The sequence below is a fragment of the Genypterus blacodes genome, unplaced genomic scaffold (assembly GCF_046128005.1).
Source record: "Genypterus blacodes isolate CSIRO-AG114 ecotype Tasmania unplaced genomic scaffold, CSIRO-AGI_Gbla_v1 ptg000337l_1, whole genome shotgun sequence".
Lineage (NCBI taxonomy): Eukaryota > Metazoa > Chordata > Actinopteri > Ophidiiformes > Ophidiidae > Genypterus > Genypterus blacodes.
This window is the reverse complement of record NW_027467122.1, coordinates 164,982-181,910: the sequence shown is the minus strand read 5'-3', so window position 1 is coordinate 181,910 and position 16,929 is coordinate 164,982. Positions and strand designations below refer to the sequence as shown.

At 48.2% G+C, this 16,929-nt stretch overlaps 1 protein-coding gene across 1 annotated transcript; it reads right to left on the bottom strand.

The window, feature by feature from the left end:
• Positions 1-58: 58 nt before the first annotated feature.
• On the bottom strand, positions 59-13,747 carry ift88 (intraflagellar transport 88 homolog). Its single transcript, XM_076137837.1, has 24 exons — positions 13,568-13,747; positions 13,396-13,458; positions 12,848-12,907; positions 11,736-11,789; positions 11,475-11,538; positions 11,181-11,250; positions 10,760-10,850; positions 10,420-10,524; positions 10,075-10,177; positions 9,644-9,987; positions 9,478-9,548; positions 9,302-9,388; positions 8,911-9,010; positions 6,878-6,964; positions 6,541-6,727; positions 6,234-6,342; positions 5,918-6,068; positions 5,605-5,720; positions 5,439-5,491; positions 5,274-5,339; positions 4,952-5,058; positions 3,428-3,524; positions 1,060-1,164; positions 59-385 (listed from the first exon to the last, which is right to left on the bottom strand). Exons 1-24 carry the CDS (start codon positions 13,646-13,648, stop codon positions 264-266), a joined length of 2,493 nt encoding a protein of 830 aa, XP_075993952.1. The 5' UTR covers positions 13,649-13,747; the 3' UTR covers positions 59-263.
• Positions 13,748-16,929: the final 3,182 nt, after the last annotated feature.

Here is a 16,929-nt window from a genome sequence, read left to right as displayed (position 1 = left end):
CCAACAGTCAGTGGATGTAAATGAAGTAAAATGAGTTCAGCTTCAGATGTGTTTGTGTTTATTTATTGTGTAAAGGTTCATTATCTGTGTGACATCATACTAGAATCAAACTGTACATATATGATCCATAGGTAGAATAAATAGAGTCTTGAGCTGCATCTGTCTGAGCTGAACTGATGAAGCTTTGACAGTTTGAAGTTTGTTTGGAGGCTTTGAGCTCCTTGGAGGTCAGAATGTCTCTACATGTCCCACACGTCCCCCTGCTACTCTGGCAGCAGGTCGTCTCCCAGCTCCTCGTCTGCAAAGTCGTCGTCCTCCACGCGCTTCTTGGCCGCCGTCTTTGGTCTCTCCGTGGGGGGTCCTAGAGGGTCCACGTAGGACGCGTCTGCACACAAACACACCGAATTCGTCTCGCCGGGCAGGAAGAGAGGAAGACGAGGACAACACATCAGGGAGCAACAAGACAGAGCAAGAGGAGGACAACACGTCAGGGAGCAACAAGAAGGAGGAAGAGGAGGACAACACGTCAGGGAGCAACAAGAAGGAGGAAGAGGAGGACAACACGTCAGGGAGCAACAAGAAGGAGGAAGAGGAGGACAACACGTCAGGGAGCAACAAGAAGGAGGAAGAGGAGGACAACACGTCAGGGAGCAACAAGACAGAGCAAGAGGAGGACAACACGTCAGGGAGCAACAAGAAGGAGGAAGAGGAGGACAACACGTCAGGGAGCAACAAGAAGGAGGAAGAGGAGGACAACACGTCAGGGAGCAACAAGACAGAGGAAGAGGAGGACAACACGTCAGGGAGCAACAAGACAGAGCAAGAGGAGGACAACACGTCAGGGAGCAACAAGACAGAGGAAGAGGAGGACAACACGTCAGGGAGCAACAAGACAGAGCAAGAGGAGGACAACACGTCAGGGAGCAACAAGACAGAGCAAGAGGAGGACAACACGTCAGGGAGCAACAAAATAGGAGATTTCCATGATCAGACAGACAGAGAGACGGACAGACGGAGAGACAGGCAGACAGACAGAGAGACGGGATGTGGCGTCCTCACCCAGGTCCTTCTGGCTGCTCGGCTCGTACGGCTCACTGGAGGCAGGAAGAGACCTCAGTGTCGCACTCAACCTTTCACCTTTAATGCTGGTGCCCTGGCTGCTGTCTGCGCGCACACGCACACGCACACACGCACACAAACACAAACACACACACACACACACACACACACACACACACACACACACACACACACGTCATTAACCTAACATCATTTGATGGCGGGGAATCTACACAGAGGGAACATGCAAAGTCAACACAGGATTCAAACCCAGTGTGTGTGTGCGTGTGTGTGTGGAGACGGGCTGGCTGACACGGTGGTCTACTGCACTGAAGGACAGGCATCAGCAGCCCACATCTGGCTGCCAGGGAGCCTTGGAACCAAGGAGAGCGCCGGAGAAAAGACAAACAGGAAGGAGAAGGAGGAGCCATATATCACCGTCCCTCACCGTCCCTCATGTTCCTCGACTTCCCTCACTGTCCCTCATGTTCCTCAACGTCCCTCACCGTCCCTCATGTTCCTCGACTTCCCTCACTGTCCCTCATGTTCCTCACCGTCCCTCATGTTCCTCACCTTCCCTCATGTTCCTCACCTTCCCTCACTGTCCCTCATGTTCCTCACTGTCCCTCACTGTCCCTCACTGTCCCTCACTGTCCCTAACTGTCCCTCACTGTCCCTTATGTCCCCCTCAGCTGGGTGGCTGGTCTGAAGTGAGCGAGTGTCTGAATCCTCCTGAATCGTGTCAAACTGCAGCGTGAGAGCAGAAACTGGAATGCAAATCAAACACTGCAGCAGGATTTACTGTCGGTGCTTATCTGCCAAATGTTCCAAGACTTTTCCATAACGACCGACCAAACTTCCACGTCTGTATTTCCACAGAGAGCTTCAGCTCCATTGTGTCCAAACTAAACTGGTTACATAAGCTTAAAGCTGCAGTACTCCAGAGACACTGTCTGTGGAATTTGATGAAACCCTCAATAGACTGCACATGATGAAGAGGAGGGGGAGGAGGAGGAGAAGCTGTCTGTCATCAGGCCACTACCCTACAGCCGCTGCTTTAAGTCTGGACTCAACCCTTCAGTGTAACACAGCAGTCTGAGCCTGAGACGTTATAAAGGACTGAAAATACAGCTTCTCCTCATCTCCATGGCGACCTGCGATGTTTGGAGCCCCCCTCTCCCCCACACAGGTTTGAGTCTTTATAACCACACTGTGACGCAGGTTCAGCTGAGTGAGAAAACTCACACACACACACACACTTTGCAGAGAAGGGGGAAAACACTCAGGTGTGTTCAAGCTTTCCTCAGAGATCTGGAAGCCGTCCCAGTGTCGTCGTCCCCACCCCCCCTCCCCCCTCAGCCCTCAGCCCCCCTCCCCCGGGATCACAGCTGCCTGTCAGGACGCTCCTGGCTGATGTGAAGGTGGAGCAGTTTGGACAATAACACTGTAACTCTCCTGCTGTGACTGAGAGCAATGTGTGTGTGTGTGTGTCAGTGTCATTCTGTCTCCTAGTTTAAGTCTGTAGATTCTTTCCAGATGTTTTAGATCCAGATGAGAACAGGAAATGGCTGAAATAAGTCAAGTGGTTTCCCCTCAGCATCTACGTATCAAACAGGCAGCTATGACGTCACTGTACCTCTGTCTGTGTCCACCAGGGGGCTGAGCTGCTTGGTCTCAGAGTGAGACACTGGCCCCGCCCACAGAGGAAGCAGAGGAGATGTTTAACGTGATCCCAAGACGGACCAGGAAGGCAGAAGAAAGACAAAGACGAGGAGAGAAAGTCAAACTGGGAGAGAACAACAGAAGGAAACGAGAAACCAGTGACCATGACAACCTGAAACGTCTCACCTGCTTTGATTTCCACCTCTGAAGTGAGAAGAAGAAGAGAGGAGAAGAAGAAGAGAAGAGAAGGTTTAGAGCTTGAAGGCGACTGATGGAGGAGACATGGTGGAGCAGGTTTAAGAAGCTTCCAGTAAACGTTTCTACATATCCAGCTTCACATCTGGCACTGCTTCAGTTCAGGAGTTTAACTAACAGGAGGCAGAGAGCAGACTGGACCACTGGCTGCTTCATCTGGACTCTGATCGCTCCACAAGCTGGCTCTCCAGAGTCTCATCCAGCAGGATCAAAGCTGCAGTGTTCTGCTGTGGGTCTGGACCCTCCAGGCTCTGGACCCGTCTGCTACACCCAACATCCCAATATATGTACAATATGTGTGTGTGTGTGTGTGAGAGGGCAGGAGAGGGAACGAGAGAGGGAGGGGATCAAGCTCTCAGTCCCACCCACACTCAGGGTGAAGCTCAAAATGTCAAAGGTCATATTCATACTTTGGTTTGTGCCGATACTGACGCAGGAAGTCTGGACTCACCACTGCTGGCACTGCCCTCTCTGCCCTCTCTGCCCTCTCTGCCCTCTCTGCCGTCCCTCCAGCCTCTGCTGCTGCCCTCCCGACCAGACTTCACTCTCTGGAGGAGAGAGAGAGAGAGAGAGACAGGGAGAGAGAGAGACAGAGACAGGGAGAGAGAGAGAGAGAGAGAGAGAGAGAGAGAGAGAGAGAGAGAGAGAGAGAGAGAGAGAGAGAGACAGGGAGAGAGAGAGAGAGAGAGAGAGAGAGAGAGAGAGAGAGAGAGAGAGAGAGAGACAGAGACAGAGAGAGAGAGAGAGAGAGAGAGAGAGAGAGAGAGAGAGAAGAGAGAAGAGAGAGAGAGAGAGAGAGAGAGAGAGAGAGAGAGAGAGAGAGAGAGAGAGAGAGAGAGAGACAGAGAGAGAGAGAGAGAGAGACAGAGAGAGACAGAGAGAGAGAGAGAGAGAGACAGAGTGACTTTAAGTGTGGTCAGTGTGGTCTTCACTTCAGAGGCCTGCTGCTGGTCCTGGTTCTATCACACGACCCCCCAATGGACCCGTGAAGACCAGAGGCAGGGATCAGAAGCAGAGAAGGTTCTCTTCTCAGTGTCACTTGTTCTTCACGGGGTCTCTGTGGCTCTATGATTCTGTCCCTCCGTTTCTCTTGGCGCTCTGCAGGCCCGGGTCCAGCAGCGTCTCTGCAGGCCCGGGTCCAGCAGCGTCTCTGCAGGCCCGGGTCCAGCAGCGTCTCTGCAGGCCCGGGTCCAGCAGCGTCTCTGCAGGCCCGGGTCCAGCAGCGTCTCTGCAGGCCCGGGTCCAGCAGCGTCTCTGGGCTGATTTAAGAGCAGCTGTTAGTGATTTGGCTGGATGTCACTCTCCCCATGTGTTCCTGGCTCCAAACACTGTCTCCACAAGGCCCAGGCATGCAGCTCTCTAAGTCTGGATCCACAGTCTGGTCCTCCTGGTCCACGGGACCCTTCACATGCCTCCAGCCTGGGGCCCCGTCGACACAGAGGCTTCTTCTGGTTCAAGAGCGTTAATGATGTCCACAACTCCTGCAGCAGCTGGATCAGAGGAGCAGGACGGAGCTGAGCTGCGTCTCATCCACCACACGAGACGCAGCTCAGCTAGATCCAAACAGATGTGCTGTCCTGCAGGTGGAGCCAAGCTGAGGGAAGAAACCATCACACCTGCACTCTGGACCACACACACTCAAGCTCTACGTCTGTGGACTGCTTCAGCCCAGAATGAACAGAGGAGTCCATCTGCTGGTGCATGTGGAGGAATTCAGGAGTGTGAGTGTGAGTGTGTGTGAGAGTGTGCGTGTGCGTGAGCGTGTGCGTGTGCGTGTGCGTGTGAGCACAGCTGCCTGCATGAGTCTCCATGGAAGAGCCAGAATCAACTTAGGTTACAGCTTTGCCTGATTATGGGGGAAACTCTGCTCACATCCCCATGACCTCAGCTGAGTCCGAGGTCCAAACATGCGTGCAGTTTGGCTCACGTGTGTGTGTGTGTGTTTCAGCTGCGAATGGAGCCATTAGATATGTACCTGCTCTTTCTTCTCCTTCATCTTCTCCACCTTCTTCAGCTTGGTGGCGTAGTCTTGGACTTCCTTCAGCCCCATGTCAGCACACAGCCTCACCAGGAAACGCAGGCCTGGACACACACACACACACACACACACACACACACACACACACACACACACACACACACACACACACACACACACACACACACACACACACACACACACACACACACACACACACACACACACACACACACACACACACACACTCTGAGTGTCTTCTCCATCAGTTCAGTGATGCTGACATAATGAAATAATAATTCCAAACCAAAGTCCTTACATTCCAGGTTCTCTGGGAACTTGCGGTGGATCCCTTTGTAGGTCTCCAGAGCTCTCTGGTAGTTTCCTTTTAAGACATAAGACCAAAGTCATAATCATGACCTGTTAAAGAGTCAGAAGGTCTGTGATGAATCCAGCTTCATAAAGGAGAGAGAGAGACTCTCACCACTTCTCCTGTAGCAGCTCGCCACCATCAGCTGCCACTTCACCTGGTTGGGCCTGAGGGATAGAGCGGACAGAGCAGACAGAGCCACGAGTCATTCACAGCTCAAACCTCCTCCAAGGCTGATTACTGACATCGGAACATGTGATGTCATCAGGCTGTGACTCACTGTATGAGTGTGGCTCGCTCAAAGTAATGGATGGCCTTCTCACAGAACTGAGTCTCTACATAGTACGCACCCAGCCACTCCATCACCTCCATGTTAGAGGGGTAGTACCTGAAGGACTACACACACACACACACACACACACACACACACACACACACAATCACACAATCACACAATCACACACACACACACACACACACACACACACACACACACACACACACACACACACACACACACACACACACGATCTTTGATTTCATGCTAGTATTTGTCCAAAGACCTTCATCATGGTCTTCCTCGTCATCATTACCTCATAGTAGTGCTGGAAGGCCTGTGCCTTGTCTCCCTCGGTGTCGTGCAGCTCTCCCAGCTTGGCCAGAGCGTGAGGGTCTGTGGGCGTCACACTGAGGAGCTGCATCAGCCATTCCATGGCCTGCATGGGGTCCTCCAGCAGCTCGTAGCTGAGAGGCTCGTCAAGGACACACACACACAGACACACGGATCAACATTGGAGCGGGTTTGTTAACAGAGGAGGGTCGCAGGTTTGAATCCCTGTGCCTGCATGCGTGGGATCAACAGGAGTGTGTACACAAGTGAAAGAAGAGCACTCTTCCTCAGAAGGATACAGGCTGGCCAGCTGGAACATGACCTGGGCGCTGTTCCTCAGAATGGCATGGAGCTTCAGGAAGCAGTCCAGAGCATCCTCCAGACGCTTCAGCTTCTTATACGTCAGACCTGAGGCAGGTTTGAAGAGCAACCAAAACATCAACCAGCTTCTCTACATTAAAGCTACAGCATGCTACTCTTTATAAACACTATTTAGTAGAATTAGCTGGACTCTGACTCGAGTCCACAGGATTCCACCCTAAGCTGAAAATGGAACACATGCAGGTCCCATCCTTCAGGTCATGTTTCTGCATATCCAGATGTTACCCAGGTTGTAGATTGCTTCAGTGCAGGAGGAATCATTCCGGAGGGCCTCCTTATAGAACTCTGCAGCCTTGTCGTAATCCCGTTTGACAAACACCGTGTTGCCCTTGTTGGTGAGCGCTGATGAGTTGTAGCGGTCGGCGTTCATGGCGAGGTCGGCGTAACGGTCTGCCTGCTCGTAGTCTTTCTCCTGCAAGAGGGAAACGGGCTATTGGCTGGAGTGTGGAGACCAACATACAGAGATGTCCTTCACTGGAAGGTCTGGATTTAAACTTCTTCCATAGGAAGAAAGTTTCCTTTCACCAATGATTTACACCAAACACTGCTGACTGCGTCTTACCAGGAAGTAGAGGAAGGAGAGGTTGGTGGCTGCAGCACTCTTCACTCTGCTGTCCTTCTTCTCAAACGTCTTTAGAGTTTCTACAGCCTAATAAAAGAGAATCAGCAGCAGGTGAAGCAACATGTGACACAGCATCACAACCTACAGGAGGCTGGTCTGCACACTGAGCAGCTCACTCACCTGATCTCATGCTTTTAAATGGAACCTTTAGCATTTAAATGGGTGTTAGTCTGTGTACATGCAGGATACATGCAACAACTAAGCTGTAACAGTTACAGAGCGGCCCCCTCTTGTCTGAGTGTGTGGTAGTCTGGAGTCTCTGTATAAACTGAGTCAGTGCTGCTGCTTACATGACAAATTGAAAAAATTTCAGTTTTGAATACAAGTTTGGATAAAGGGGCCAATACTTCAAACTGGGCTCAGGGGCCAGACCTTAACTGTTACCATGACGACAAACCAGCAGCCACAGCAGCCGGACACTCTGCATGCATGTGAACTGAGAGGAGCAGTGAAGTTTGTAGAATGTAAATGTTTGTTTATCCAGAGAAGGTATGGGTTTGAAGCAGAGCTGCTGAGTCTCATCAGGCTAGTGGGGATACTGGAGTGCCTTTGAGCAATGCCTTGCTCAGTGACCGACAACTGCTTTTCCACCTTCTCCGTGAAACTGCCATTCTTTGTAACGTGCTGGTGTCAAATCTTTCATGCATCAAACAGCACATGGACACAGAAATGAAAGCCTGACATACTGTACCTTAGCCTGAGGCATGGAAGAGAGAGAGAGAGAGACAGAGAGACAGAGAGACAGAGAGAGACAGGGAGAGACAGGGAGGGAGAGAGAGAGACAGAGAGAGAGAGAGAGAGAGAGAGACAGAGAGACAGAGAGACAGAGAGAGAGAGACAGACAGACAGAGAGAGAGAGACAGAGAGAGACAGGGAGAGAGAAAGAGAGTGAGGGAGGATTAGAAGTAAACAACAGCTGTACACAAATACACAATAAAACATCATCATCACGCACGTGTGATACACACATGTAACGTGTTTTAGGGGGAATGTCACTCATTTAACCATTTAATAACACACATGTAGCTCTCTACTCTGTAGCTCTCTGCTCTGTAGCTCTATAGTCTGTAGCTCTATGCTCTGTAGCTCTCTTCTCTGTAGCTCTATACTCAGGAGCTCTATGCTCCGTAGCTCTATGCTCCATAGCTCTATGCTCTGTAGCTCTCTACTCTGTAGCTCTATGCTCCGTAGCTCTATGCTCCGTAGCTCTATGCTCTGTTGCTCTATAGCTCTATACCCTATAGCTCTATACCCTGTAGCTCTATACCTTGTAGCTCTATACTCTGTTGCCCTGTAGCTCTATACCCTGTAGTTCTATACTGTTGCTTTCTAGCTCTATGCTCTGTAGCTCTATACCCTGTAGCTCTATACTCTGTAGCTCTATACCCTGTAGCTCTATACCCTGTAGCTTTACACTCTGTAGCTCTACACTCTGTAGCTCTATACCCTGTTGCTGTAGCTCTATACCCTGTAGCTCTATACTCTGTAGCTCTATACCCTGTAGCTCTATACCCTGTAGCTCTACACTCTGTAGCTCTATACCCTGTTGCTGTAGCTCTATACCCTGTAGCTCTATACTCTGTAGCTCTATACTCTGTAGCTCTATACCCTGTAGCTCTATACTCTGTAGCTCTACACTCTGTAGCGCTATACACTGTAGCTCTATACCCTGTAGCTCTATACTCTGTTGCTCTGTAGCTCTATACATGTAGCTCTATACTCTGTAGCTCTATACCCTGTAGCTCTACACTCTGTAGCTCTATACCCTGTTGCTGTAGCTCTATACCCTGTAGCTCTATACTCTGTTGCTCTGTACCTCTATACCCTGTAGCTCTATACTCTGTAGCTCTATACCCTGTAGCTCTATACCCTGTAGTTCTATACTCTGTAGCTCTATACCCTGTAGCTCTATACCCTGTAGCTCTATACTCTGTTGCTCTATAGCTCTATACCATGTAGCTCTATCCTCTCACCTGGTTGAAGTCTTTCTGTCTGAGGTAGGTGATGGCCTTGTTGATCTCTAGATCGTTGGCCAACTCAACATAGAGCGAAGTCTTCACCTCGTCCACGCACCTGAAACAGATGAAGGAGCTCATATCCTGCTCAACACCAAGGAGAACGTTCATGAAGATTTACTCCACACCTCTCAAATTAAAGTCCCTGCTGTGTTGTTTACTCACACTGGTGCTGTTGCAGTGTTGGAAATCGGAAAATAGCAATTTTAGAACTTGTAAATTAGCAAACAAACAGCCGGTGAAGTGTCTGCAGGACGTCAAGGTGGAATCCCTGATGTGACACCAGTTGTGACTTATATGACGCAGCTTTCCAATGAGCACGCAAAAGAGCATTAGAACAGAATCTAACCAGTCAAATCCAGTGGCGAAGGACGTCTCGATGGCCGGCGCGATGAGCTTGGCTGCCGTCATGATGTACTTCTCAGCCAAAGCTTTCCTGTGCAGGATAAGCAGCCAGAAGAGAAAATAAATAGAAATATTCCATCCGTTGTTGTTCCTTGTATAGATTTGGAGTGTGTGTGTTACCGCTCTCTCTCCATCTGATGAAGCTGGTCGTTCTTAATGGCCTCAACGATCATGTTAGCGCCTGTGTCATCCTGGAACAGATGGAAGAACAAAGTCAAACCAGAGTGAAGCCCTGCCCCCCACATATCTCTGGGGTACACACACGGTGTGTATTGCTGTGACTCACATTAGTTGAAATGTACTTGTCTTCGTCGCTGATTCCCAGAGGGACTGAGGTGAGCTTCTGGAAAGCCTTCTTCATCCCCTCCCTGTCCCCGATGGCGTAGTAGCACAAGATGAGGTTGTAGCCCGTCTTCACGTTGGGGCTCTCGCTCATGATGTGCTCCAAAGTGGTGATGGCGTCGCTGTATTGGCCCATACGGATGAAGACGGCGCCGATGTTCTGCATGATCTTGATCCTCATCTCCTTGTGGGCGGAGATCTGGTCCATGGCCATTCGGTAAAACTTGAGGGCTTTGGGGTAGTTCTTCTGTTTGAAGTAGATGTTGGCCATGTTGACTTTCAGCCGACCTGTAGAGAAAATGAAGAAGAAGAAGAATAACGGAGTTGGTCAGTCAGTCTTTTGTTTGTGCAGTGGAGTGATGAAGGTCTGCTCACCTGGATTACTGAACAGCTTGTTCTTCACAATGACCTGGTAGATGTTAAGAGCCTCTGGGTGCATGTCGTTATTCTCATACTGGTTAGCAAGGTTGAGCAGAACCTGGAGAAGAAACGGATCTTCAGTCGTTCATCACCAAGCAGTGAGAAGAAGGACCTACACACACACAGCTCCTAGTTGAAAGGGTCAGTCGGGTCATTCACCAGGCCCATAATCATGTGAATAGACCACTATGGAGCCCTGTGCCTCTACATGAAGTCAGGAGTTTAGTTAGATCTTAGAGTCGGACCATCCTGTCCCCTGAGGAGGTACCAGGAGAAGCACAGCTGAGGAGGTTGACTCACAGAGTACGAGAGGTCTAGATTGATGTGGTCAGCGTTGCCCATCTGGTCCCTCTGTCTCACCAGCGCTCGCTCCTTCCTCCCTGCTTCTTTGGCTTTTTCAAGAGCCTGCAGCAGCAAAGTACGCGCAGGTTACACACACAGACACACAAACAAAGAAGCCACACCCTCAAGAACTGAGAAACTCAACATTTGGTGCCTGAGATGAACATTTACCAAAAAAGGGGGAATGTCTTGACTGTCTCCACTGTAAACACGTGTAACATATTGTGTTGTGTTGTTGTGTATAAAACCCTAAACATGTGTACAGGTGGGATGTGACAGACAAGACTGACTGACTGACCAGCTGCAGTGCTCCCAGGCTTTGGGCCATGCAGCTCTCCTCTATCAGGTCGTTGACTTTCTTCTCCAGGATCTTGATCTTCTCCTCCTGCCTGTAGGACCACACACACACACACGCACACGCACACGCACACGCACACACACACACACACACACACACACACACACACTGAAGACGAGTCTCTGACCAGCAGATCCAGATTGTACAGGTTCAGATCCCATGAAAGTGAGGGTTTTGGTTTGGTTCTGACTCTCTGCTGCCACATCTTATCAAGTCTATGGCATAAAAATAACATTTTCAAATTGAATAACTTTAAAACTATGATATGGATCTGCATCCAGATCTACTCTGATGGATCTGTAGCCCCTCACTAAGGAGTTGAATCATTGTGTGGCTTTCAGGAACAAGAAGACAAACTCACGTGTCCTCATTCTTGGCTTCAAGTGGAGGTGCAGGGCCTTTGGACTGCCCCAGAGGGTCAAAGGTCGAGCCTGAAAAAACACAATGTTACTCAAATGTTCAACTTGTAGCTTGTAAAATCATCCCCCACCCGCTGACCCAGATGTTCTGCACCAACTTGGGGAGAAGAACTTCATGTTTAAACCTGAATCCTCAATCATCTGATGAAGTGGACAGACCTCCATGTGGAGAGAAATGATCAGTGTCATGGCTGCTGGTCCCCTGAGGGTGACCCCCCCCCCCCCCCTGAACTCACCTCGGGTCAGTGAGGAGGTGTAACCTGCTGCTCTGACTGCAGTCATTGGTCTGGCTGTTCCATCCTGCCACATTCACAAACAAGACCACCGATATCATACTGATACGCTTTATAATCGACCTTCATCAATACAGGAAGAAGACATAACAGGAATACAGCTTATAGTGTCCAGTTGTGTGCAGTACATTATGCTACTTATTAACTATTAAATGATCCACTGCACACCTTAGTGGTCATAAAGAAGCAAGGAGTCTTCCTCACCTGCACAGCTCCGGTCATGGGCCGGCCCAGTGAAGACGCCAGGGGAAGCTGGGCCTGCAGCGGAGCAACAGAACACAGAGGAGGAGCTTATGATGTCCTCATGGTCCAGAGCATTAGACAGCTGAGCCTCAGCACAATGTCTTTAAAGTGACACACAGGCTGACAAACCCACACACTCCTCCAGACACCCCCTGCTGGTGGATGTCTCTGCCCAAACAAACCTTACCGGAGGTCTTCTCCATCAGTTTAGTGATGCTGACATAATGAAATTAAGTTGTAAACCCTCACTTCTTGATGCTTTCTTTGTAAATCTCTATTAAATCAAATGCTATCTTTTCCTTTCTGAGATTTTGTGTGGGATGTCTTACTCAGACGCTCTGATCTCTCCTGTTCCATCCTGCTCTTTCCTCTGTAAACCCACCGCCCTCCTCCTCTCTGTTGTGACACCTTTCTCTCAATCTCTCCTCGCTCACTTAAACTGTTCAGTGTTAAATCAATGTTTTGACTCTTTGCAGGCTCCTTTGCAGCCTGATCAACTGTCTGGTTTGGATTTCCAAGTACCTGCGTTGTCTGTGGACATCACCTGCAGAGACATGAAGCTTCTCCTCTGGGAGCTTTAGCAGCGTTTGTGTTTTGCTGCTGGACTCCATGATCAAAGTCAAAACAGCCTGAGAACAAACTGCTGAAGAAGTTTGCACATCCTTTTCATGTTCAATTTGATGTTTACCAAAGATCCCCAGGTTATTAAACAATATCAGAATATGTTCACATCCTTAGGGCTTCATTCTGTGATCTCAATGTGCTGACACTGCTGAATTTGCCAAACCCAATGTCCCAATGTCAAACTCCTGCTGCTGAGAAGCTACAGTTTGTGTTTCTGCCACTCGGTGATGCCACAACCAAACTTTTGTGTTGTCGTCCACAAACGGTTGGTACAAGAGGAGGGTAGCAACCAGAGGGGGGCAAAGGACCTCCATGATAGAGACGAAGAGTTGGGAGTCAAAGTCATTTAGTTGCCGATACAAGTTGGTGACACAAAACATCTGGAGGACCAAACTGGCAAGTTACCATAAACCAAGAGTTAGAGCTCTAGGTGCAGGTGGAGTACTCACACCAAAGGAAGAAGCCAACGCACGAACTCCAAGGGCAGTGCTGGGAAATTTAGCAGTCATCTGGAAAACAGATGGAAGTGAGACATTTATCTGTGAACAAAGGAGACAGATCCTCTCCTGCACACACACTGGATGTGTGCCGCTACATTAGAGAGGGAGTCACTGCTTTATTTAGAGAGTTTACATTTCAATCCTTACTTTGTATTTTCATGCTGTAATCTATTTTGAATAGATGGTTTTAAGTTCTCTCATTCAATTCCTATTGCTACACACATTTACTGTTTATATTACACCTTTACATGCTAATAATGATAGGCCACTATCACAGGTCATTCACTCACTCACATGCTCACACGCACACACACACTTACACTCACTCACTCACTGACTGTCTAACACACACACTCACTGTCTCTCTCTCTCACACACACACTCACTCGCACACTCACACAATCATACACACACACGCACACACACGCACACACACACACAGACACACACACACACACACACACACTAACACACACACACACACACACACTCCTTACTGGAGGTCTTCTCCCGTGGCTTGTCCTCACCGCTTGCTGGAAGCCAGCATCGTTGTCGAGCTCCTTGTAACGGGACATAAACATTGTTTACATGTTAGCATGTTAGCTATCCGCTGTAAGAGCACTTTAACGCTTAGCCAAGTTAGCTAGCTGCTATGTGTTGCTAGGTTACCTCGGAGTCAAAGGTCGGGTTGTGGTCGTTGTATCCGGAGTAGAGGTCGTCCATCTCCTCCGCCAGGTGTACGTGCTCCATGCTCAGGCTCCAGTGAGGGGGGAACACGGCGGAGAGCGCTGGGTGACTGTGTGTGTGTGCGGGGGGACCGTTAGCGCGAGGAGATTTGTTTTGGTTTCTGGAGACAGTCCCATAATCCATAGCGGTACGGGCGGGGCGGATACATTTCCGAACTTGTGGTTGGTTGTTATAGATGTCAATCGCAAATTTGCAACAACCCAATTGGTCGAATCCCGATTTACACCCGTTGCTGGGTTACAAGTAGAAGCTACTCGCTACGTCGTCTCGCTTCAGCTGTAGTTCGCGTCGGTTACAGAGCTTTCTCACTTATTTTTGTTATCATTCCCGACCAACACGTTCTATCTATTCTCTGCCCATACACCCACTAGGAACAATTGAAAACTATATTAAGTTCCAGCTACTGTGGCTTCAATTTCAATTTACTTTGACCTCATACTGCCCATTTTACCTCAGGGTGTACGTAAAAACACAACGACAGTAGTAATATAAACCTCTCTCTCTCTCTCTCTCTCTCTCTCTCTCTCTCTCTCTCTCTCTCTAAAAAAATGATCTCCAAAATATCCTATAATTGTATGTGCAATGTCATGTAAAATGTTTGCTTCAATAAAAAACAAATAGAAGAGAAGAAATAATAATGAGAAGATACTACTTACAATTATTTATATAATACAAATAATCTGTAGCGTGTTTTTGAATCGCAGCGGCAACTTTAAGATAATTCCATGTACTTCTCTGAACAACTGAACAACTGAACAATGTACTTCTTTATACCATCATGTGTTCTCTTTGGATCGCTTCAGCTGCCTGTCAGGACATCAGAAATGTATGCACTTACCAAAGGGAGCAGATAAATTATTCTTTCCCCATTTTCTCTCATTGACCTGACAAACTCTCTTGGTTTTCAGTCTCTTTGAATTAACTTGTCAGCCTCCCAGAGGACTTCCACACACACAATTTCCAAACGTAAACAGTTGAATAGATTCAAGCTCATAAATTTCACGATGGATGGCAGACACCTCAGTGAGGAATTCCTTTCCCACTCCTGCAGGGTACTTGCATCACAACTTATATGTTTTACTTTTGACAGTTAAGTCGTTATTACATCATTAATGATAATGATAATAAAAAAGATCTGATACAATTAGTTTGGCCCTCTTTCAGATCTTTCCTCTTCTCTCACAACTAAATTCCTACAGTAATCTATGCAGAATTTAGTTTTAAAACAACAGGTTTCTGCTTACCCATGAATTGAGGCTTCTGTGAGTTAAGAGGAGGATCTGTCAGAGGGGGCTGGTGAAGTCCAGGCCTTCAGTCCGATCCACCTTCAGCTGGGCCTTCTGAAGATCACGTCTGGGTCACCATAACTGTTGTGTTCAAAATTCTTCTTCAGGCCAGCAACAAGGACTTCAAGGAGAGGGAGAGAGAGGCCACACTTAGGCTGTTTATCAAGCAATAGAGGTTAAAGTTGTGATGCAGAGTATCTGACTCAGCTGAGATCTCATGGTCTCAGCTGAGGTCTCATGGTCTCAGCTGAGGTCTCATGGTCTCAGTTGAGGTCTCATGCTGCTTCAAATGGTCCACAGACTTCACGCAGTTAACTGTCTACATTTCCACAACATGAGCCCGAACCTTGGATTTCCATACAATTTATACTGTTCAGTGTGTGTGTCTTCTTCGTGTTGGTTTGTGGTTGGTGCACAGGCGTGTCCACGCCCATCGGCACACGATTCCCTCTTCTCAGGTCCTGTGCATTACAGATAGTATAGAAGTAGTGCATCTTGCCGTATCTGGCGATGGTATGCCAGTGGGGGTCTTCTCCTCTTGCTGACAATGTACCCTTTTGTCAGTTATACATTTCCTAAATTGGAACTCGGTATTGAGCTTCCTGTTGAACATGGGCTTTCTGAGAATCTCTTCTCTGTGAGGCTCTTATGTTGGAGGCCCACTTGAGGCCTTTACACTAACACAGTACTTTCCACTAGGTCACAGCCGCCTAGTTCAGGGGTCTTCAACGGTTTTCAGGCCAAGGACCCCCAAACTGATGGAGAGATGGAGCAGGGACCCCCTTCTAAATATATTGTATAAAATTGTTTTTTATATCAAACTGGGCCTAGTGTCCTGTAGAAACATAGCTACCCTGTTAATGTGCATTAAATTCTAAGCTATGCGGCGAGGTTCCCGGTGAGGTTCCCGGTGAGGTTCCCGGTGAGGTTCCCGGTGAGGTTCGTGGCTGGGGAGGCACTGACTCTTTCGAAATCAGATTTACAAATATATACAAATTCAACAGAGAGCAATGCACTCTCTCAAATGCAACAAATTCAACCACATCTAGAAAATGATGACATTTTCCCAAATTTGACAAATATTTGAATTTGCCCCAAACTTGCTGCAAATGATCCTGGTGCCATCTAGATGATGTAGTTGAGATTCTGGAGCTCTCGCTCTTTCCTTGTCGAAGAGACGGCCCTTTCACAGAAATGACCCATTTGATCATTGGTAACACTGACATTTTTGTGACACCCAGTTATGAAATGAATACATATAAAACACTCTTCAACCTCCATAGCTCTGTAGCCCTGTAGGTTTTGGGACACAAAAGTCCAAATGTTGGAAGACTAAAGTCCTAATATCCAGAGAATTAGACAGCTGAGCCTCAGCACAATGTCTTTAATGTGACACAAACTGTGTTTTGCAGCTGGACTCCATGATCAAAGTCAATACAGCCTGAGAATAAACTGCTGAAGAAGTTTGCACAGCATTTTCATGTTTAATTTGATGTTTACCAAAGATCCCCAGGTTATTAAACAATATCAGAATATGTCCACATCCTTAGGGCTTCATTTAATGATCTCAATGTGCTGACACTGCTGAATTTGCCAAACTCCTGTCTGTCACACGCTTCCCTCTCTTGATCAAACAGTCCCATGGTCGCTCTCAGGCTTTTGTTGCAGTAATAAACTATAATAAAGCTTCTTTTTGGTTGGTTGGACGTAAAGGAGCAGTTCCCCTAGCATACACAGTGTAAGTTCAACCTTATGGTCCCCATAAAGACATCTAACCCATAATAGCTCTACAGTCTTGCTTCCTAGTGATTCCCTAACAACCAGCTGGCAGTGACACAAGTTGCAGTTTGGATCTAAACCTAAATGCATCCTGATCTGAAGGTAGAGAGCTGCATCTTCATCAACTCTTACCTCTGATCACAAACTCTGGGTGGTGAGCAAAAGAAAGTGATGGTGGAGACGATGAATGGATGAATGTCTCTCATCTCATCCCACCTT

Excerpts from the sequence above, each read along its gene's own strand:
- ift88 (XM_076137837.1), bottom strand. The coding sequence starts at position 13,648 with ATGGAGCACGTACACCTGGCGGAGGAGATGGACGACCTCTACTCCGGA. Across the intron at positions 5,492-5,604 it reads GAGCGAGCCACACTCATACA|GCCCAACCAGGTGAAGTGGC; the intron begins GTGAGTCACAGC and ends TCTATCCCTCAG. Across the intron at positions 5,059-5,273 it reads GTTCCCAGAGAACCTGGAAT|GCCTGCGTTTCCTGGTGAGG; the intron begins GTAAGGACTTTG and ends GTGTGTGTCCAG.